At 32.2% G+C, this 23148-nt stretch overlaps 1 protein-coding gene and 1 long non-coding RNA gene across 14 annotated transcripts; one reads left to right on the forward strand and one right to left on the reverse strand.

Moving 5' to 3' along the window:
• The first annotated feature begins 2334 nt into the window (after positions 1-2334).
• On the forward strand, positions 2335-13803 carry LOC137814535 (DNA glycosylase/AP lyase ROS1). The gene is given in 20 exon segments (XM_090304529.1): positions 2335-3385; positions 4471-5751; positions 5808-6167; positions 6835-6925; positions 7005-7945; positions 8015-8406; positions 8498-8577; positions 8739-8823; positions 8894-8985; positions 9071-9139; positions 9385-9421; positions 9514-9596; positions 9894-10334; positions 10631-10667; positions 10747-10804; positions 10951-11090; positions 11232-11297; positions 11380-11494; positions 11577-11615; positions 13182-13803. Coding segments are annotated over 20 exon segments (5136 nt in total). The 5' UTR covers positions 2335-2898; the 3' UTR covers positions 13424-13803.
• On the reverse strand, positions 4248-14149 carry LOC137814536 (uncharacterized). Of its 13 annotated transcripts, none has more exons than XR_016523099.1 (9): positions 14002-14149; positions 12619-12774; positions 12368-12509; positions 12104-12258; positions 9869-10296; positions 9049-9115; positions 5797-6157; positions 5316-5674; positions 4248-5145 (listed from the first exon to the last, which is right to left on the reverse strand). It is a non-coding gene; the product is annotated as an uncharacterized LOC137814536 (long non-coding RNA). The 13 variants fall into 13 exon arrangements; XR_016523094.1 differs by having other exon boundaries at positions 4248-4647; positions 9049-9122; XR_016523093.1 differs by having other exon boundaries at positions 9049-9122.
• Between the last annotated feature and the right edge of the window lie 8999 nt (positions 14150-23148).

Here is a 23148-nt window from a genome sequence, read left to right on the forward strand (position 1 = left end):
AAAGTTTTAATTTCACTGAAATTCATTTTTAGTTTTAAATTAAAGCCAATTTTTACTGGAATGTGGTACTTTAATATTTTTGTATGATAACTAATTAATAACCAATTTAGAGATAGAAATAAAAGAGTATGGATAAAGAGTCAAGAAAATATGAAAAAATACCTAAAAATATAAAACCTTTTAATTCCTATTTGATGACTAGTATAAGCTAAAAGGATTAGTTTGAAAAAATTAGTTAGTACCGTCTGTGACATGTTTCGGTGAACAAAATTAAATTTATGAAATTTCTTAGATCATCTTAAGGGTGTGATATTTTGTGGGACACTTTCTAAATTATTAAAATTTACTTTTATTTCCTTTTTTCAATATAACTTAAATAAAAATAAATAAAAAATTTAATGTCTCAAATAGGTAAACCTTTTAATAAGTATTAGTTTTATTAGGTTTTTTTAGTATTTTAAGATATTTTTAAATAATCATTTGAAGTTGAAGAACTAATTTTACATTTATTTATATGTAATGTTTATTTCAATACTATAGTTAATATTTCAATGGTATTAATTAAGGAGCATTTAAAAATATCATAAATGTTTTTAATGATTTAATATGTAAGGGGAAAATGTATGTATTTAAGGAATTAATACATGTATAATAAATATTTTAAAGATTTAATCAAAAGTTTAAGACATTTTTGCAAATTTGAATGTATTTCTTTTGTTTTGTTAATGCATTAGTTTAAATGTAATTTCATTAATAAACAAATTTAAGTCATTGATTAGACTTTTAAAATAATTATGGAATAATGATAATGTGATTAAATAATAATGTAAAACTATTTTGTACCATCCTTCCCTAAGTTTCCTCTTGATAAATTTATTTTAATAAATAATTTTCATTAACAATTGTTAATGCCTTCCAGTAAAATTCAAGTATTGTATTCAACATTATTAAATTAATCATGTCAAATATTTAATGTAACATATTAAATATTTTAAAGCATAATAAGTTATTGTATCATTTAATACTGTTTATATTAAGACGGATAAACGAATTGATAAGGATGTCGATATTTTTTGTTACATAAGGATATTCATTTAAAACTGATAATAACTTTATGAATATTAATTATATAAAATAAAAACGATAACTTTGTTTACAATTTTAACATATGAAAAACGATAACTTTGTTTACAATTTTAACATATGAAAACAATTTTTAATTAATTATTTAAAATAATCAATGTCTTTTCAAGAAATATCTATTGCTATTTTTATTTGGAAAATGTTATCATAGAAAGTTATCATAGAAAAGTAGATTGGTAAGTATTATGATTTATTTAATTTTTACAGAAAAATAAAAATTGAATTATAACATAAAATAATAAAGTAACAAAAAATTATAATGAAAGTGGAAGAAGAAAAAACAGAAAGTTGTTTAATAAATCACAGATTTTCAAGGAGAAAAAAAAACTAATATATATTTATTTCTATAATTTTGTTTTGAAAAAGTAGTTTTTAAAACTAAACTAAACTATAATCTCATTCTTAAAATTTACTTAAAAAAAAGAATTATTTTTACATATAGATATAATACATTCATATTTATTAAAATAAATTATAATCCCCACTCTTAATATAAATATATAAATAACAATATTTATTTAAGTTTAAATATTAATTTACCTATTAAATTATTAACTGGTCCTAAATATTATATAAGAACATTTCCACGTTAACAAACTACTATACATTTGATAATTATTTTTCCTACAGTATATTGGTTTAGAAAAAAGTTGATATAAATGTTTTACACAATATACCAAAAGCTTGCTTATAAACTGAATAAAAGTTAAAAAGTAAATAAATTATTTCATTTAATCATATCATATTATACTATAAAGATAATTCATTTTAAATATAATTTTATTGTTTTATATAAAAAAAAGTTGGGAAGAGTACGACAACAATGTTTTCACGTAAGGTTGTTTTATCGACAACTTTACGTGAGATAAAGATGTATACATGCACATGCAAAACTTTTACGTTTAAAATGTGCATGTACCATAGTTTTGTCAGATATACGTGAGTCTGAGTTGGTACTGCGAAGTAAATATTAAATGCAAGGAACATAAGACAAAGTAGAAAAGTAAGGGTTTAATAGAATTAAATAGAATTCTGGAAGGAGAATAGAAGTTATAAAGTAAATTAAATTATCTCAGGGTGGGTGCATAAGCAAGGTCATAGAATTTTGTGTAAGCACTTTTTTTTTTCCACTGCTCTCACATTCGGTGGAAATGATTTATATAAATCCCATAATTTGCCGCATAAGATATATGAAATGAGATCTCCGGCATTGACTCGATAAATCGATAAATCTACCTTAACAACATTCGCACGAGTTTCTCCGATTTTGTACTTCAACTTCGGTTTTGGTCGCATGAGAGTTCCTATTCACCGCGAGAAAAAACCGGAGGTTGCAACTAGAATCAGCGAATATTGTTTACGGTGCAGTCTTCTTTCTAACACTCCATAGACACAAGTTTTGGGATTTTAATTATAATTAAATTCTTTAAATTTCAGTAATTAATATCTTGACTAGAACCAGCTTTGTCAGTCACCGGTTACTTTCAGAAGGTAAATCAGAAACCTCGATTAATGTTTCAAAACTGCGTATGTGTTCTGTGCTTTATTTTTCTTATTTATTGATGTTTGTTTTCCAAAAACCCACTATCATTTTTCGCTGGCAGCTTTGTCCCCGAAAATAGACCTTAAATACGGAACATCTCTCCAGAGCAGCTTCACATATCCTTTTGTTGAGTCCTTAGCAGAAATCCTTTTGCTCAGCCCTTTTGCACAAGGACTTTTCCCAGTTCTAAGTGAGAGAAAAAAACCAAGTAAATGGAGATTCCGGAATCAGACAGAAGGAAGCTTCAACAGCAGCCTCCTGGGTTCCCAATCCCCACCACCCCTTTCAACCCCATCGCTCCGATGCCAGTTCCGATCTGGACTCCTGAGATGGGAAACCACTTGTATTCTCATTTCAATGGGATACCTGCAGGTTTTCACGTCTCACCATATCCAGACATAAACAACTGGCCTTTCCACCGCTCAGAGCCTGCCGTTTTTCCCCATCACAATGCCCAAACCGCCCCACAGATATCTTTTGAGGCCTTTCCCAGTTCAAGTAACGGCATTGCTGAACTTTTCGCTCAGACAGACATCCCATTCGCATATTCTAATGTTACGAATGAAGAGCTTCTGAGCCAGTTTATTCCTCCGTATAATCTACAGTGCAACCCGAGCTATGCATCTTTTGATCATCATCAACTCTCTCTGGAGCAACCGCTTGCCAATACTATCCATAACCAGTATCAAGGTCTTCTGGGTAAGAGCAATAATATTTTTTTAGCGTTTCTATGTGTCATTGCATTAAAGTTTTCATTTGAGCGTGCACTAGCACTTGGCCGGTGTCCATTGCCGGCGGCAATGGAGAATTCATCTTCTGCAGTCATATTTTAACCATGAATTAAATTTGTGTTAATCTAATCGCTTTTATCATCAAATGAAAATTTTAAAAATTCAATAGTTAAATTAGATACTGTAGAGAGTCATGTCTTTTCTCCATACATACAAAATTGAAATGTAACATTATGTACGACGTTTAGGATGGTGTGCCATAAAAATAGATGTTTGACTAAACAGCTGTAGGAAACGAACTTAAGGATCCTCTGCTGCATTTAGCGCCAAAATTCTCCATCTTGCATCACAATTGCCTTAAGTCTCCAGTCGTTGTGCAACGACTGATAACCTTGTCACATTAGATGGAGAAAAATACATCTGAAGAGGATTAAGTTCGCAAGAAAAACTGTAGTGGGAAAAACAGGATAAATTTTTCTAGTCACTGAATGGCATGCATGCAGTTACTACTAGCATCCTAATTTTATCTCTGAGTTGTTACTTGTCCAATTTCTGTAAACATTGCTGTGTTTTTATGCATGATTACACTTCTATTTTTCTATCCATAGCATCCCATGAAGTTGTTCAAACATTTCCCTATCTTGTGATTCATTTTGAACGTGTTTGGACAAGCATAAAAAGTACCTTTTTTCAATAATCGATCATATATATAACCAATTATTATCCGTGGTAAAAATTAGATTTTGTTAGAATATATGATAAAAAAAATAGTTTCTGCGTAAGGAAATGAGTGCGCATGCAACTAGAAAGAAAAAATAGCAGTTAGGAAATAATCATAAAACACAACCTTACAGGAAAAAAAGGACTTACAAATTTAAACTACTGAATCAAAAGCATAGTGTTTTACAAACTTCTAAAATAACAATTAAAATCTTGGAATTCAAGTCCCAAACATGCTTAATCACTTGCAAAGATGGGGCTTGCGAATCATTTGTTCACAGTTCCTTCTAATAATCAGACTCTAATTCACATCTAAACAATGTCATTTGGCAGGTTCATCATACTTTGATTACTGTGGCAAGACGTTTCCTCAAATTGCACCACACAAAGATGATGCCGTTGCAGCAGAACCTAGAATAGATGCAGCGACACCAACAGAGAGGAACCACCAGAGAGAAGATAAAAATGCACGAGCCATATATGACCTGAATAGAGAAACTGCTGCTTCATCTGCACCACGCAAGGAGAATTACAACCATAAAATGGAAGTAAGCCTTGATTTTGATCTGAATAAAACACCTCAACCAAAAGCCAGAAGAAGAAAGCACAGGCCCAAGGTCATAAAAGAAGACAAACCAAAACGTGCTACCAAAAAAGTTCAATCGAAAGAGAACCAAACTGACAAGAAAGCAAAAAGGAAAGGATTGAACACAACTTCTACTCCACAAACAGAAGTGACAGGAAAATGGACAACACCATTGACGCCTGAATCAGTCACAAAGACATGTAGAAGGTCCTTGAATTTCGATACCAGGGAACAAGCAAGAGATGGCAATTCCAGACATAAAGAAACCATGCTCTTCGCCAAAGCAAGCAGCTCAAGGAATTGGATGGCTGATTGTAATGGACTTCAAGAGTGTGCACAAATACTATCAAATAACTCCAATAGCAGAGACTGTTTGAGCACAGGATGTGGATTACAAGCTGTTGGTTCAAAGAGAAAACAACCTGGTATTGAACAGGCAGATAACGGCAACATCAATCTGATAGGAGCACAATATAATGCTATGCAAGCATACTGCCTAGACTACGGTGTTCAATTTCCAAATGTTCAGAAGAAAAGGAGAACTGAAAATGGGAGAATTTCGAAGACACCACGTAAATCTTCTGTGACTGACCTAAAAGATGTACGACTGGCAACTTTCGTATCACATCCTTATGTGTCAAGTCACAACAGCTGGTATTCTGGTTCAGAATATAATGCAGCAGGACTCCCAGAAAGAGCTATTCATGATAAACTTCAACCCCTTGAGTGCACCTTGTCTTTAGGGCAGAAGAGGCCGACCAAAAGAAGATCAAAAACTCATGCCGGTCCAGCACATACTAGAAAGCAAACATGTAGCTCTGACAGACGAACATTTGGAGATCCAGAAGGACCACAGACATGCACCGATGCTTTAATTGCAGATTTGCGAGGATCGGTCACAAAAAAGAAACGAACAAAAACTAGAAGAATTCGTGTCCGTTCATCATCTTCCTGCAAAAATGAAAGACAGCACAACACATTAGGTATTTCAACTTTAATTTCCTATTCTTTTTCTGAATAACATTATGATTGTTATAGAGAAAGCAATTCTACCATGCAATCTGACTTATTACCTGAATTGATTGATTTGATGTTGCATGTGTAGACAAATGGAAAAACATACGGACTGAGGACGATTTAATAGAGCTATTTAGATTCCTGAACATCGATGGAGAGATGCAGAATATGCTTGTTCCTTATAACCAAAATGGCACCATTGTTCCACACGAAGAAGAAGAAGAAGAAGAAGAAGAAGAAAAGAAAAAACGACCTAAAGTTGATCTTGATGGGGAGACTGAGAGAATCTGGAACCTTTTACTTGTCGATATCAACAGTAGTGGGATTGATGGAAGTGATCCCGATACGGTCAAATGGTGGAAAGAAGAACGAGAAGTGTTCCGTGGACGAGCAGACTCATTCATTGCAAGGATGCATCTGGTACAAGGTATGAATTATACATTTTCATGAAAATCTAAGCACTATTCACACAACAGACAAATATCCCCTTTATTTGTGCTTGAGGTGGAAAAAGTGAGAACACCATAGACTAGGAAGATAGCAACACACACACACATATATATGAACACACCAAGCACTATACAGAAAACCAAGTAGGATTCAAAGGAACTCTAAGAAATTCAAATGAGAACAGTAATAATATTAATAAATAATTTGGATTTGTCAAGATTAGCACTACTCACACAACTGACAAATTTCTACAATGAAGAAAAAAAGAGATTAGCTTATGTAGTTAAAAAACCAGATTTTGAAAAGATTAGCCATGAAAAAGCTTCTATAAATTAGTGTGCGTAAAAAGCTTATTTATAATTTCTTCTAAAAATGTTTTAAACTAAGTTTAACCACAAAGAACATTTATAAAAAAAAGGCAAGTCAAAGTAGGACACTCAATGAAGTACTATTTCCTACAACACAGCGGACAATTTTAATCAAGTGCTAAAGCAAAAATACATCACACTAAATAAAGAAATTCTTTCCTCTGAAGTTGCAGTTAATCGGCAAGTTATCAAAAACAAAATATTCACAAGTAAACTCATTCATTCTGCATATTCAGTAACACAGTTCCAGGACTAATATTATAACACAAACAACAGGAGACAGGCGCTTTTCGATGTGGAAGGGATCTGTTGTGGATTCTGTTGTCGGAGTTTTCCTCACTCAAAATGTTTCAGACCATCTTTCCAGGTATAAATCATGCAAGCTTAATTACTGAGAAATATACAATTAAAACAAACAACACGTTTATTTTTCCCCTTGTTGGCAGTTCTGCATTCATGTCCCTCGCTGCTCGATATCCTCTGAAGTCAACCAGTACATTCCAGAAGGAAAGCACATGTTCGATGGTCAATGAACCACAAGTGTGCATTGTGGAGGAGCCAGTAGAAAATGGAAATCGGGATAGGAAAATATTGGATCAATCCATTTGTGAAATGAATTCTAAGACAATGGACATCATCGAAAATTATGAAGAAAGAGAAGGTGTAGACAGCAATGTTTCCTGCAGAACTAATGGCAGCGTAATTTGTGTAGCAGATGAATCAAACAGCAACATGTTGGAATCGGAATCGGCTCAAAGACGTGGCAGTGAACATAGCCCAGTGGAAAGTGGAACAATTAGTGGTATGACTGAGGAAGGGCAAGAAAGTTTATGTCATGTGAGTGTTAGGAAAGAGTTAAATAATGTATTTCCATCCCAATTATCTGGTGCTACATTTCAAACATCAGGAGATTTTTCAATTGATCAAAATACTGAAAAGATAGGATCATTCTCAGATAGCAACTCAGAAATAGAAGACCTGCCAAGCACAGCCCAGTTCAATATTTATCATAGCGGGACTTCATTCAGAGAACTTTTAGAAATGGCAAGTTCAACCATGTTGCATGAAGTTAATAGTCAAAGAGACAAATCAACTGAGAACTTTAGAGACGCATGTGATCAGTCCATAGACTTGAACCATGACAACCAAGTAGGAAACTTGGAAAAATCAGATGTTACTCTTACTCGAGACACTTTTGAAACACCCATCACCAAGGAATATGCTTTGGAAGCAACCCCAAACTCGGGAGTGCTTGAAGTTAACTGCTATGATCCTCTAAAAATAGAAGTCCCATCAAGTGATTCCTCAAAGAATAAAGGTGAGAATGATAAGAGGCATAGTTTTCGAACAGATTCCAACTCCAAAGCTGCATTTGTCAATTCTCATGGTATGATATCTCAACTTCATTCCTTGCAAGAAATTAACCATGAACAGCATAATGTTTTTATCATTTCAGGACAAACTCAGGATCCCATGCAGAAAGCAAGAGATCAAAAATTTGGTGATCACAAGAATGAAAAGAAGAAAAAAAACAGCAAAAAAAATAGTAAGAAGGAACCTGCCCCAAAGAAAGCTGCCCCAAAAAAAGCTGCCCCAAAGAAAGCTGCCCCAAAAAAGGCTGCCCCAAAAAAAGCTGCCCCAAAAAAACTAAAAAGCGAGAAAGAGGAAAATAACTTTGATTGGGATAGTTTAAGAATACAAGCACAGGCTCGGGCAGGGAAGAGAGAAAAGACCGAAAACACCATGGACTCTGCGGACTGGGATGCTGTAAGACGTGCAGATCTCAGTGAAATTTCCAAAATAATCAGAGAAAGGGGCATGAACAACCTGCTGGCTGATCGTATTAAGGTAGAATCCAAGATTGTGAAGTGCATTTGTCAGCATTTATCAGAAAGAGAAAAACTTAAAAACAGATTATGTCAAATGAATTACTATGCAGGGTTTCCTCAATAGAATGTTTGACAAGCACGGGAGCCTTGATCTGGAGTGGCTGAGAGATGTTCCACCTGACCAAGCAAAGTAAGTCTAGATATTATCAAACTACTTTGAAATCATATTTCCGTGTTGGTAGGGTTGGCAAAACCAACATACGAGCCCCTCTATTCACTAGCAACACATGTCATGCACACTCACATGCAAGCACAAAAAATGCATAATGTTAATTCAATTTATACGTCCAGAGAATTCTTGCTCAGCATAAAGGGATTGGGATTGAAAAGTGTGGAGTGCGTTCGACTCTTAACACTACACCATCTTGCTTTCCCGGTAAGTTGAGAACATTAATCCAAAATTAGAGGATTAAGAAATATATTTTGACAGTTTGTTGCCTAAATAGGTGGACACAAATGTTGGACGCATAGCAGTACGTTTGGGATGGGTACCTCTCCGGCCACTGCCAGAGTCACTACAGTTGCATCTTCTAGAACTGTGAGTTCCACAATAATAAATAGCAAGATGCAGTTATTCAGTCAGTAAAAAAAAAGAGCTAACCTGACATCATTGTCCTGTATAGGTACCCAGTGTTGGAGTCTGTACAAAAATATCTCTGGCCTCGACTCTGCAAGCTAGACCAAAGAACATTGTAATGATTATTTTCAATTGGAAGTTATACATTAAATTATATAAGTAGCTTCTAGTTGCTGATTTAATTTTTGAACAATGGCCAACATAAACATGTATTTAGTATCATGAGATCATGCTTAGACGCATCATGTCATACTCACCTAATTATCTTGCATTTCATAATTAGATGATAGCGTTAAAATGTTCTCCATCATAATTAAACTCTCATTGATTTCTTTAATGTTTTGTTGCTCTTTACTGAAGGTATGAGCTGCATTACCAGCTGATTACATTTGGAAAGGTAAACTACATTTTCTCATACATTAGAGAGATGATCCTACTTAAGTGAAACCCTGTTATGACTGGAAAGGAAACTAAAATCAATTCATGCAGGTTTTCTGTACTAAAAAACAACCAAATTGCAATGCATGCCCGATGAGAGGGGAATGCAAACACTTTGCAAGTGCCTTTGCAAGGTATGATAAATTAAGATTTCTTGCAGTTATTCATACAAAAGGGTGGACTATTGTTATGCACCACACCGTCACTCAGACACAGAAAAATTGTGAAGCTAAAAGACAACATTACGTAGTTCATAAATCCAGTATTATCATGCTCAATGCCTCACTGTATAGACCACACTTAGTATATTTTATCTATAAAATGAAGAAAAAAAAATTGTTGTCAGTACCACTTTCAAGATTAAATGCATGCATCGCATGATATGAATTATGATAAACTAACTTACAAGTAAACAATGTTAAATATTGCAGTGCAAGACTTGCCCTGCCAGGACCAGAGGAGAAGAGAATAGTAATCCCGTCCGGAAACAATGCAAACGAGCAGAACCCACCACTAGTTATCAATCAACCGCTCTTGTTTCTCCCTGGGAACACTATTCAAGACGAACTTCAACAAACAAAAGTGATCACACAACCTATTGTAGAAATGCCAGCATCTCCAGAGCCCGAATGCTCCCAACCGTCAGAAATTATGGATATAGAGGACGCCTTCAATGAGGAATCATGTGAAATTCCAACCATAAAACTAGACATAGAAGAGTTCACTTTGAACTTGCAAAACTATATGGAACAAAGCATGGAACTTCAAGAAGGAGAAATGTCAAAGGCCTTGGTTGCTTTACATCCAGATGCTGCACGCATTCCTACACCCAAGCTGAAGTATAAGAGCAACTTGAGAACAGAGCATTACGTGTAAGTGGGAAAACTAATTCATCGCACACTATTTAATTGGAATTCACAATTTTAATACAGGAAAACAGGCTAACTAATGAGATGAGGAGCAAGTAATTTAACAAGCAAAACATGTTGTACAATTTCAATTTATCAAGAAATATGCAGAGATTAATAGTTAACCACAAAGTAACAAGAATCTCCTATTCAATACACTCCAGTGTTTGGCAGAGTTCTGATGAAGCATCGTATCAATCATACTATATTAGTGAAAAATTCTTGTAAATTATTCTGATATTGTGTTCGCTTTCTTGCAGTTATGAACTCCCTGATTCACATCCTCTTCTGAATGGGGTTAGTTATTTCTACATCCACTAAACATAATTGTGTTTCATTATACGTGCCCATTTTGTTAATTAGTTATTAACTACAGTGGGAACAGCGAGAACCAGATGATCCAGGGAAATATCTTCTAGCTATATGGACCCCAGGTGAACAAAAATAACTTGACACCATGTTTTTTTTCTAAATTAGTTTGGACTAGCTGTAGTTTTTGTTACCATTTACAGCAGTACAAATATATGATTATTTTGGTTTGTGGTCCTTTTCATGTTGCCAAACACATTGTGTACAACAGGGGAGACAGCAGATTCCATACAACCACCAGAAAGAAAATGCAGCTCTCAGGACTGTGGACAGCTTTGTAAAGAAAATGAATGTTTTGCATGCAACAGTGTCCGTGAAGCAAATTCACAAATAGTTCGAGGAACACTCCTGGTCTGAATGCTTAACCATTCATTGTTTATTATTCTTAGCACTAATAACATCATGCTGGAGAAACAAATAACTGGGTAGAGAAGCAATTTGCATATGAATGCAAATATTATAATAGGCTAACTATAAATAATTTCTGAATAGATACCATGCCGAACAGCTATGGGAGGGACCTTTCCGCTAAATGGGACCTATTTTCAAGTCAATGAGGTAAAAAAAGTGTTGTGGCTTATTAGAAATTTATTTCGCTAATGTGTTGCTAAATTAAGTACTAAAATATAATTTGATGCAGGTTTTCGCTGATAATGACTCAAGTATAAACCCAATTAGTGTTCCCCGAAGTTGGATCTGGAACCTTCGTAGGAGAACAGTGTATTTTGGAACCTCCGTAACACACATATTTAGAGGTATCTACTTAAAAAATATGTTACTAAAATAGATAGATATCAAACTATTATACTACTGAATGCGTATTCTTTTGTCAACCAGACCTATCAACACAAGAAATTCAACAATGCTTCTGGAGAGGTAAGATTTATCTCACAGAATGTAATCCTACTTATTGGTATTCGATATCCCAGTTCAACTGGTTCTTTCTTTTATAATAAGCTCCATTAGATCACAGTCTTTGTAGAAACACTAAGTGAGCAATATTACGCACTTGTATGACTTTATAAGAAAATATTACTCATTTGTATGACTTTATCTACTCATCATATGATGGATGTCACAATCATGACTCATCCATAGAAGGACAATGGAATATGTAGGAATTTCAGTGTATGTGACATCCAATTTTACAAATCCTACTGAAGTTTGAATTGAAAGCACATTAATTTATTTTTTTTACAAACAAGGCCGGAGACATCATCATTCCAACAAATTAGAAGCATGACTTACTTCACGAGTGATTAGAAATATAGTTTATTTATTATATATAGTATAATAGACGTTTAATGATAAGTCATTTGACAACCTATAACCCAGACAAATGTATGTTGTACACATGTACTTACTAGTAAAGCCACCCATGTAGCTTACTTCCGGCGGCACACCCCTTATCCAGGAGTCATAACAAACTGAAAGTCCGAAGTCATGATTGATAGCAACTCCCTTTGGTAGCAATTCCCTTTTGCCTAAGAACTCTGACCGATGTCTTTTTTTCAATAATCTAGCAAGCAACCATATTTATCACCATCATATATTATAATACACGTTTAATGATAAGTCATTTGACAACCTATGACCCAGACAAATGTATGTGGTACACATGTACTTACTAGTAAATACTTCCGGCGGCACACCCCTTATCCAGGAGTCATAACAAACTGAAAGTATGAAGTCATGGTTGACAGCAACGCCCCTTGGTAACAATTCCCTTTTGCCTAAGAACTCTGACCGATGTCTTCTTTTTTCAATAATCTAGCAAGCAACCATATTTATCACCATCGTATATTATAATAGACGTTTAATGATAAGTCATTTGACAACCTATGACCCAGACAAATGTATGTGGTACGCATGTACTTACTAGTAAAAGCACCCATATAGCTTACTTCCGGCGGCACACCCCTTATCCAGGAGTCATAACAAACTGAAAGTTTGAAGTCATGGTTGACAGCAACTCCCCTTGGTAGCAATTCCCTTTAGCCTGAGAACTCTGACCGATGTCTTTTTTCTCAATAATCTAGCAAGCAAACATGTTTATCACAATCAGTATAGACATTTCTTACAAGTGACACTATATGCTCTTCGCATATTGGAAAATTTAAACACACATTTCAATTCTCGCAATATTATATATATCCAGTGTTTTTTACATACCAAATTATGTATCTGACTGCCTGTGTTTCCTTTCTTCCTTTTTGTATGGAGCAATGTATGATACACACCAAAAAACCTCTAAACTCACTACTCAAATTTGCTAAACGAATTATTATTTCTAGCTTTTATTTTAGCTATAAGTTATTTCTAGAAGACTGATTTAAAAGGCAGATTTTTTCCTAATACGAGGACTGCAAACGTTAACCTACAAGATAGGCAAGTGAGTATATAACCTGACATATTTAAAAGGGCAATTTAAATGTTTTGCAGGATATGTTTGCGTGCGAGGATTTGACAGGGAAAGAAGAGCGCCTCGGCCTCTGTTGGCTAGATTGCACATCCCAATTAGCAAGAAGCCTAAGGATCCTAATGCTCCTAGGAAGCCTAGGAAGCCTAAGGATCCTAATGCTCCTAGGAAGCCTAGGAAGCCTAAGAATTCAAAGAATAAGGACAACACCCAAAAGAAGTCCAAGCCGGCAACACAATCTAAAAAGAAACAAAAACAGCCATAATTGTTTTCCGGCATTCAGGAGGGCGGTGAAGCCTGGAGACCGACAAATGTTATTCAATATTCATCATGTATCCTGTGTATTATAGCAGAGCCATGGTCATGCTAAAATACTTGACAATTCTCAGATTAGGACTAGGACCAAGACAGTATAATGGTTTCAAATTTGCTTTTCAGCTCCGTGAAGATCGAAGATGTGTGTGAGGCAGGTGAAATGAGGCTACTTACGCGAGAACAAAGCACAGTTGCACTCATCAACATTCTTCTACATTTGAATTTGTATGACTTTAAATTAACTAGTTCGTGTTGTAGTATTTATCAGATTTAAAACTTCGAATTTCATTTCTTAGTTGCATAAATGTGTCATGTTTTACAATTCTTCAATTTTCTAGATCTGTTAACAACAAACTAATATCTTCAAGTTCAAAATCAAAAAAAGAATCGTACGATCCCATGAATTGCGACGAAGGCATCATCATGAAACCAAACCGACCCTGCCGTAACATTTATAAAATCGAAGCTTTGGAACGACAATAGAAAAAAGCGAAAGTATATAAAGAGCTTTCAGATGAAGAAGAATACCTCTTAGGTCTTCGTCCTCAGAAGCAGAAACTGGAAGAGTGACATGCTTAGAGAGTGAGAGGAGCAAGGTAAATAGATACTTGCAGGGTGAGAAGATGAAGGGAGGTGAAGAGGTATTTATAGAACCCTTTTTTTGCCGCCTTACCCATTCTTATTTTTATTCCCTCCCTTTTTTACTTCTAACTTTGTTTGCCGCCTAGCAAAGGGTAATCTTGTCTTTTTGGAAATATTAATATTAATGATTCTATTTTACTTAAATTCATAGAAATTAAACTTATCGTTTTAAAATTACATAATATTTTAAGTGAAAAAATGTAACTTTAAAAAAGCAACATCTAAAATTTTAAAATAATATAAGAGTTTAATAGTTATATGTTGCAAATAAATTTGTGAAAATTAGTCGAATGTGCCATGACTCAAACTAATCAAGTTTATAATTTTAAAAAATTAAGTTAATTTGATTCAGTTCAACAAGTTAAATGGACTCAGCTCAATTTTGAATAGGAACTTTTTACCGGGTTAAGTCAAGTCATTTTTTACCTTTAACTTGTAAAATTGTTTTGTATTATCAGTGCATAATTTATTTTTCTTGACAATAACTGACAAACTAGTTTATAATTACGCAAAATATTCAACAATTTATTTATTTATCTTTACAATTTAACATTTAATTCAATAGTTAAAATGTTTTTCATATGATTAATAAACCTAGTACCTGTTCTAGTGAGTTTTGATTTAATCATATGATTAATTTAGTTTGGGTTTAGAAAAAATCATCATCTGATATAAATCAAATGAATCTCACTAAAACAAGTTAGTTTTATTTTAATAGTCAGATTATGATAAACAGTAAGTTATTATAATTTTGAATCTTTTTATTTTTATTTATTGTTTATCTTGTAACATTTTTAATTGTATATTAATATGAGATTGATAATATTCTTAATGGGTAATTTTTTATTTTATTCATTCCTTTTGTACTAATATAATAAATATACATACAATGAACATGACAAAACTAAGATGCTTAATAACGATGTATGGTCGTAAGAATGGTCCAATAATCAAAAGGAGAAAAATAAAAGTAGAAGCAAAATTTAACTAGTAAAAAATCTGAAACCTATCAATTCAAAAAAAAAGTTAGTTGAATAATTGTTGATTGGAGTTTAAAAAATTAAGGAATTGAACTTATGAGAATCAGTTTAATTTATAATGGAAGAAAAAAATAAAAAAATGATTGAATTAATTTTAGTCACTTCGATTATGAGATTTTTTTTATTCTCGCCTTTTTTTCGTTAAATTCACATCCTAACTAATTCTTTTTATGGTTGCTATATTAATTGCTTTGTTATTGTTTACCTATTTAACATTACAATTTTTATTACATCGATTTTATCGTCAATTTTTAAATTGTTAAAATTATTTTAATAAAAATTATTCTTATTGGCGGAATGATTTGTGTGTGACAAGACTTTGCACTTTCCTCTTTCCAACGTTCTTTTATGATTCTTTCCCAACAAACAAAGCTACCAATAAAATTCTTCAGACTGTGGTTTTTATCTTTACGATAGCAAATTTATTGCAATGGCACACTTTATAATGCAAAACTAATATTTCAGCTTTTCGAGAAATTGAGCTTTCATTTTCTATTCTGACAGAACACAGTTATTATCACTAGTGAATAAGAATAGGTTAAAATTTAACCTCCCAAGAATCAACTCTGACATTTGCATGGTAAACAATTGGAAGAATGTGTTTTCTGGTAAATTTTTATTTGCATATTTAATTATTGGAAAAAAATATTTTTTTTGTCTATAATATATATTTTAATCTATGTTATTTTACACATTTATTTTTTAGAAAAAATAAAATGGTATGACACAAAATATTGTTGGTGATAAAAGATTTTGAATAATAAAAGTCATATCTAGATAGACTCACAGGGGTTCAAATGTCGATACGCATTAAATAAAATACAGTGAGGTTGAGTGCATGCAAGCCACGTAAATTGATTTGGCTGAATTTATTAGGGTTTTGACATTTTCTACACATGCAAGGACCACCACCGACCATGCTATCCAACCACCTCGCTCTCCTTCACTATCATCATCACAGGTTTTAAGAAAACTAGGGATTGAAACCTGTGATAGTTAATTGCAGGAACAAGGAACGAGACATTTGAATTCCACTCTATTGTCAGATTTTCTTTTAAGACAGTAATAATTATATCAACCAAAACTTACTTCTGGACATCACATGAATGGGATAAGGATAAACCTTATTTTATAATTTATTTTATAAAATTAAATAAAATTTAAATTCGTATAATAAATAGTATCCTAGGAATATTAATTAAATATTTCAATCAGTTGGTAAATGGTGTCAAATATGATCGTGGTTCTGAGTATAAACTTGTTTAGACAAATTTCTCAAAAAAGCTTATAAAATAAAATTGAATTTTAAATTATATTCAATCTAATAAAAGAATAAATTAAATACGTTTGTTTATTTAAAAATACAAAGGAACACTTATTTTGAAAATATACAAAAGTTACTTTAATTATATAATTATATATGAGATGAAATGATGATATGAGATAAGATGAGACATGATGATAGGTGAGATATGAAATATGATATGATAATAATGAAAAAATGAAAAATAATATATGAGATGACATATGAGATATAAGATATAATATATGAGATGAGATATTGGATGAGATGTAAAATGATGAGATGAGACTGAGATATGAGATACGAGATACGAAACATGATATATGAGATGGTGAGATATGAGATATAAAATATATGAGATATGCGGTGTCATCATATGTGCGATGTGAGATATGAAATATCATATATCAAATATGACATGAGTTATGATATATGAGATGGTGAGATGTGAGATATGAGATGGTGAGACATGATATTAGATGAGAAATTAAATGAGATACGAGAGTTTCTCAAAGTGACATGACAACATTCATCAATCCTTAAGTTTCTTTCTTCATTTATGTTCCTTAATTTAGTTTATATGTTGATTTGTATATTTCTCATGTTCTACATTTTTTTTCTTGTTGTATGTTCTTGTATATCTTTTACTTCTAAAAACAAATTTCACACTTTAAAAATCTTATGCACTAAACTTGTGTTTGACAAACTTCTTAATTATTTTTCTATATTTTTCTTATTATTATATTGTGTTCATGTTTTTATTTTTATCATAAATGTACGTTTTCACATATGTTATGAATTAAATTTGTGTCTAAACAACTGTGAGATTCATGTGTGTTTTAAAAATCGCAAATAAAAACAAATTCAAGTTTCTTATAAATTAAGCTATAGTCTCTTAGTGTTGTGACTCGAGATATTATGAAGAAATGATTTATAATCATTGACATGTATCCTTTTGAAGACTTGAAAATGATTATGTTTTAGATCTTGAAGTTTATAAGTTATCTAATTATGAATTTTGCCCCTCTTAAAATGTAGTCACACCCAACCTCCTAATTTTAAGGTGACTTCTTCCTTTAATTTATTTAGTGACTTTGCATAGTGTGATATATTTGTCTTTATTTGCTTGTGAACTTAATATATATATCACTAATTTGTCTTTCCAACTTCATCATTGTACATCACAACTTCATTAATAAGAAGAAGTACTAAATAAAAATGTTAGAAGATTAAAAGCCATAAACAAATTGACTGAAAGGGTCATTCTATTCATTTTCACAATGCAAACGCTTGGATGGTGTAAAGTTTAGATAAAGAACATAAATCAACTTCGTGATATAGTATATGGATGAAAAACATATCTATTTTAAATTGATATTTAAGTTTGACAAAAAAGAAAACTCATTAATTAAGATTCTCATGTACATTTCTATTAATGGAGCATAATCTATAGAGATGTGAAAAATAATCTTAATTTTACCAAAACGTGTCATGTACACTAACTGAAATACAGTATAATAAAATAATAGAGATTTCTTAAACAAAATATAATCTATTTATTTATTTATTTTATAATTTAGAGTTTATAAATATATTAAATATATTCTTTCAAAACTACCACTTACTTTTTAAAGAAAAATAACATTGAGATTGAAATGTAAATTATTAATTACATATGAAATCTAAGAGATATGATATATGAGAAACGAGATATGAGATATGGGATATAAGATATGAGATATGAGATGAGATAAGAGTTGAAATGAAATATAATATGAGATAAGAGATACGAGATAACATATGAGATGAGTTATGATATATGAGAAAGTGAGATGGTGAGTTGTGAGATAAGAGATATGAGATACGAGATATGAAATGGTGAGATATAAGACATGAGATATGAGATAGTGAAACGGTGAGTTATGAGATAAGAGATATGAGATGATATATGAAATGGTGACATATATGATATGAGATACGAGAGATGAGAGACGAGATATGAGAGATAAAAGATGAGATGGTGAGATATGAGATATGCGATGAGATATGAGATGATATGTGCGATGAGATATGAGATTATATCTTAGATGAGATATGAGATGATATGATATATGAGATGGGATATGATATGAGATATGAGATGAGATATAAGATGAGATGAGATTATATGTGAAATGAGATATGAGATGAGACATGAGATGAAATGATATATGAGATGAGATATGATATGAGATATGAGATGAGATAATATATGAGATGGGATATGAGATGAGATGTGAGATGCGATATGAGATGAGATATGAGATAAGATATGAGATGAGTTATGAGATGAGAAATGAGGTGAGATACGAGATATGGTATGAGTTGATATGTGAGATGGGAAGTGAAATGAGATATGAGATGATATATGAGATGAGATATTAGATGAGATATGAGACGATATATGAGATGATATATGAGATGAGATTATATATGAGATGAAATGATATATGAGATGAGATATGAGGTGAGAAATGAAATGAGATATGAGATGAGATATGAGATGATATGTGCGATGAGATATGAGATGATATGTGCGATGAGATATGAGATTATATCTTAGATGAGATATGAGATGATATGATATATGAGATGGGATATGATATGAGATATGAGATGAGATATAAGATGAGATGAGATTATATGTGAAATGAGATATGAGACGAGACATGAGATGAAATGATATATGAGATGAGATATGATATGAGATATGAGATGAGATAATATATGAGATGGGATATGAGATGAGATGTGAGATGCGATATGAGATGAGATATGAGATAAGATATGAGATGAGTTATGAGATGAGAAATGAGGTGAGATATGAGATATGGTATGAGTTGATATGTGAGATGGGAAGTGAAATGAGATATGAGATGATATATGAGATGAGATATTAGATGAGATATGAGACGATATATGAGATGATATATGAGATGAAATGATATATGAGATGAGATATGAGATGAGATATGAGGTGAGAAATGAAATGAGATATGAGATGAGATATGATATGAGATGAGATATGAGATGAGAAATGAGGTGAGATATGAGATGATATGTGAGATGATATACAAGATTATATGTGAAATGAAATGTGAGATGAAATATGATATGATATGTGAGATGAGAAGTGAGACAGGATATGAGATGATATATGAGATGAGATATGAGATGAGATATGAGATTAGATATGAGATGAGAAATGAGGTGAGATATGAGATGATATAATAGATGAGACACAAGATGATATGTGAGATGAGAAGTGAAATGAGACATGAGATGATACATGAGATAAGATATGATATGAGATGATATATGGGATGAGATATGAGATGATATATGAGATGAGATATTAGATGAGATGTGAGACGATATATGAGATGATATATGAGAGGATATTATATATGAGAGGAGATTATATGTGACATGATATGTGTGATGAGATATGAGATGAGGCATGAGATGATGTGTGTGATGAGAAATGAGGTGAGACATGAGAGGATATGTGAGATGAGATATGAGATGGGAAATGAGGTGAGATATGAGATGATATGTGAGATGAGATATGAGATGAGAAATGAGGTGAGATATGAGATGATATTTGAGATGAGATATGAAATGATATGTGAGATGAGATATGAGATGATATGTGAGATGAGAAGTGAAATGAGACATGACATTAGATATGAGATGAGAAATAAGGTGAGATATGAGATGATATGTGAGATGAGATATGAGATGATATATGAGATGATATGTGAAATAAAAAGTGAGATCAGGCATGAGATGATATATGAGATGCGATGTTAGATGATATTATATATGAGATGAGATGATAGATGAGATGATATATGAGATGATAGATGAGATATGAGATATGAGATTAGATATGAGATGAGAAATGAGGTGAGATATGAGATGATATAATAGACGAGACACAAGATGATATGTGAGATGAGAAGTGAGACGAGACATGAGATAAAATATGAGATGAGATGATATATGAGATGAGATATTAGATGAGATATGAGACGATATATGAGATGAGATTATATATGAGAGGAGATGATATGTGAGATGAGATATGAGATGAGGTATGAGATGAGACATGTGATGAGAAATGAGGTGAGATATGAGGTGAGATATGAGATGATATGTGAGATGAGAAGTAAGATTTGATATGAGATGAGATATGAGATTATATATGAGAGGAGATGATATGTGAGATGAGATATGAGATGAGGTATGAGATGAGACATGTGATGAGAAATGAGGTGAGAAATGAGGTGAGATATGAGATGATATGTGAGATGAGAAGTAAGATTTGATATGAGATGAGATATGAGATTATATATGAGATTATATATGAAATGAGAAAAGAGGTGAGATATGAGATGACATGTGAGATGAGATATGAGATGATATGTGAGATGAGATATGAGACGAGATATGAGATGAGATATAAGATGAGAAATTAGGTGAGATATGAGATGAGATACGAGATGATATATGAGATGATATATGAGATGAGATATGAGAAAAGATTATATATGAGATGAGATATGAGATGAAAGAGTCATGAAGTGCATGACTTTGTTATAATTTAAACCTACACGATAAATAAAATCTCCTCACTTCATCATATTTATAGAAACCACACGTTGCATCTTTATAAAATACCATACTTACGAGAAGTCCATACAATTTTACATTTTTCATTAAATAAATTAATAATAAAACAAATATCAACTAATTCACGGCATAGTATAAAATGAGTCAATTTAGAAAAATTGTCATCTGTCACAGGGATAGAATAATGATCACTTGTTTACTTTTACAAACTAAACACATAATGAATACAAATATTAAACCAATGAACATGTCATATACTAGGAAGACATACAAGTTGCCATACAAAGCTCTAAATTTGGTCTTCTTATATATAGTGATTTTTTTTTTTATAAAACCTTTAAACATCTCTTCATATGTGACAAAATAATGTTTCCTTACAACAATTTTTTTTTTAAGTTTCAAAATGTCCTATTAAATATCCCTCATTAATTTTTTTTATGACAAATAATTATCTTAAAGAATTTTATGAGAACACAAATATTTTATCTCTAAAAAGGAAGTCATATTAAGCTAAAAAGGAAGTCATATTGTAAGAAAAAACCTTTGTATGACTCACATCCTAATCAAACTAACTAGAGTAATAATTGATATCGGTTAAATATGTTTTTGGTCCCTGTATTATAACACGAAATTTGTTTTTATCCCTGATCCAAATTTTAAACCATTTAGGTCCTTGTAGTATGAAAATGATTGGAACGAATTATCCTGTATGTGAAATGATTGTTAGTTCTTTTAAAAGATTTTTAATTTTTTTCAAATGTTGTGTTTGTTTTGATTGTAGATTGATGCCCATTATAACTACTTCTAATGTGTTGATGAAGTATAACCTCAGATTGAATCAATTTCACATACATAATGACACATTCTATTTATTTTTCATACTACATACACCTGAATGATTTAAAGTTTAGATCAAACACATAAACCAACTTCGTATTATAGTATATGAATGATGAGCATATATTTATTCACACACAATAGCCTTAATCATAGATTATTGGACTATAATAATAAATAAATCCATTGTTTTAATTAATATCCATATAATTGGGTTTATTTTGGCCTTAACTATTATTATTGTTAATTTTGTGTTTTTAGAGTAAATTATCTGAAGCATCTACCTTTGTGAATGGGCCAAACATGCAAAAGTCCAAGTTGCTTCTTTGAATCAAAACAAAAAACAAATTCTGAGGAAAAGAAAGAGAAAATAAAAGCTACAAGATTCCAGAAACAGAATTGGAAGCAAATCTTCTGCAAAATAAAAAGAATTATGGAAAGTGAAAACTGTTTACAAAATCTAAACTGCAATATTTTCCCAAGATCCTTGGAGCAGAAAAGCCTATAAAAGGACACAAGCATCAAGGAGAGAAGAGAGGAGCCTCCGCATGGAAGGCTAAACCTTTTTGGTTGATTCTTTTGTAATTCCCCATTGAGTTCTGAGGTTTTGTTCCAATAAAAGTTTCGATTTTTAATTCTCTATAGCAGTTGTTTTTATTGTCTAATCTCCTGGAAAACTTGTTTTTGTGAGAGGTTGTACTTGAACGCATGATTGAGAGTCTTCCTTATCTTAAACTTTGGTTTCTTAGTTAGTTCGCATTGTTCTAATTAATTTCTTGGGCGCATGATTCAAGGGAGAGGAGGTAAGCATTCCCATGGAGTATACGCATGGAACAAAGTGGGTATTGATTAAACTAGTAGACGCATGCTTTACTGGTGAGTTTTAGTTGAATTAGATCGACGCATGTTCAATCTGGTTTAGCTCTATTGGAGGATTGAGAAAAGATTAATCTTTAGAGAACCTATGAAGAATTCAATGGTGGAAGAACTTGGGATCAACCGCTTTTTATTTGCTATTTTAATTTCTTTTATATTTTTTGCACAACTATCTCAAACTCCCTTTTCATCTTTATTGTTATTGCTAACTTTTATTGCTTGCAGATAGATTTTAAACCCTAATCAACTGATTTTACTATTGGATTCGTTGGGAGACGACTTGGGGACATTTGTCCACAATTA

Source organism: Phaseolus vulgaris, chromosome 1 (assembly GCF_051622355.1).
Source record: "Phaseolus vulgaris cultivar YP4 chromosome 1, ASM5162235v1, whole genome shotgun sequence".
NCBI lineage: Eukaryota > Viridiplantae > Streptophyta > Magnoliopsida > Fabales > Fabaceae > Phaseolus > Phaseolus vulgaris.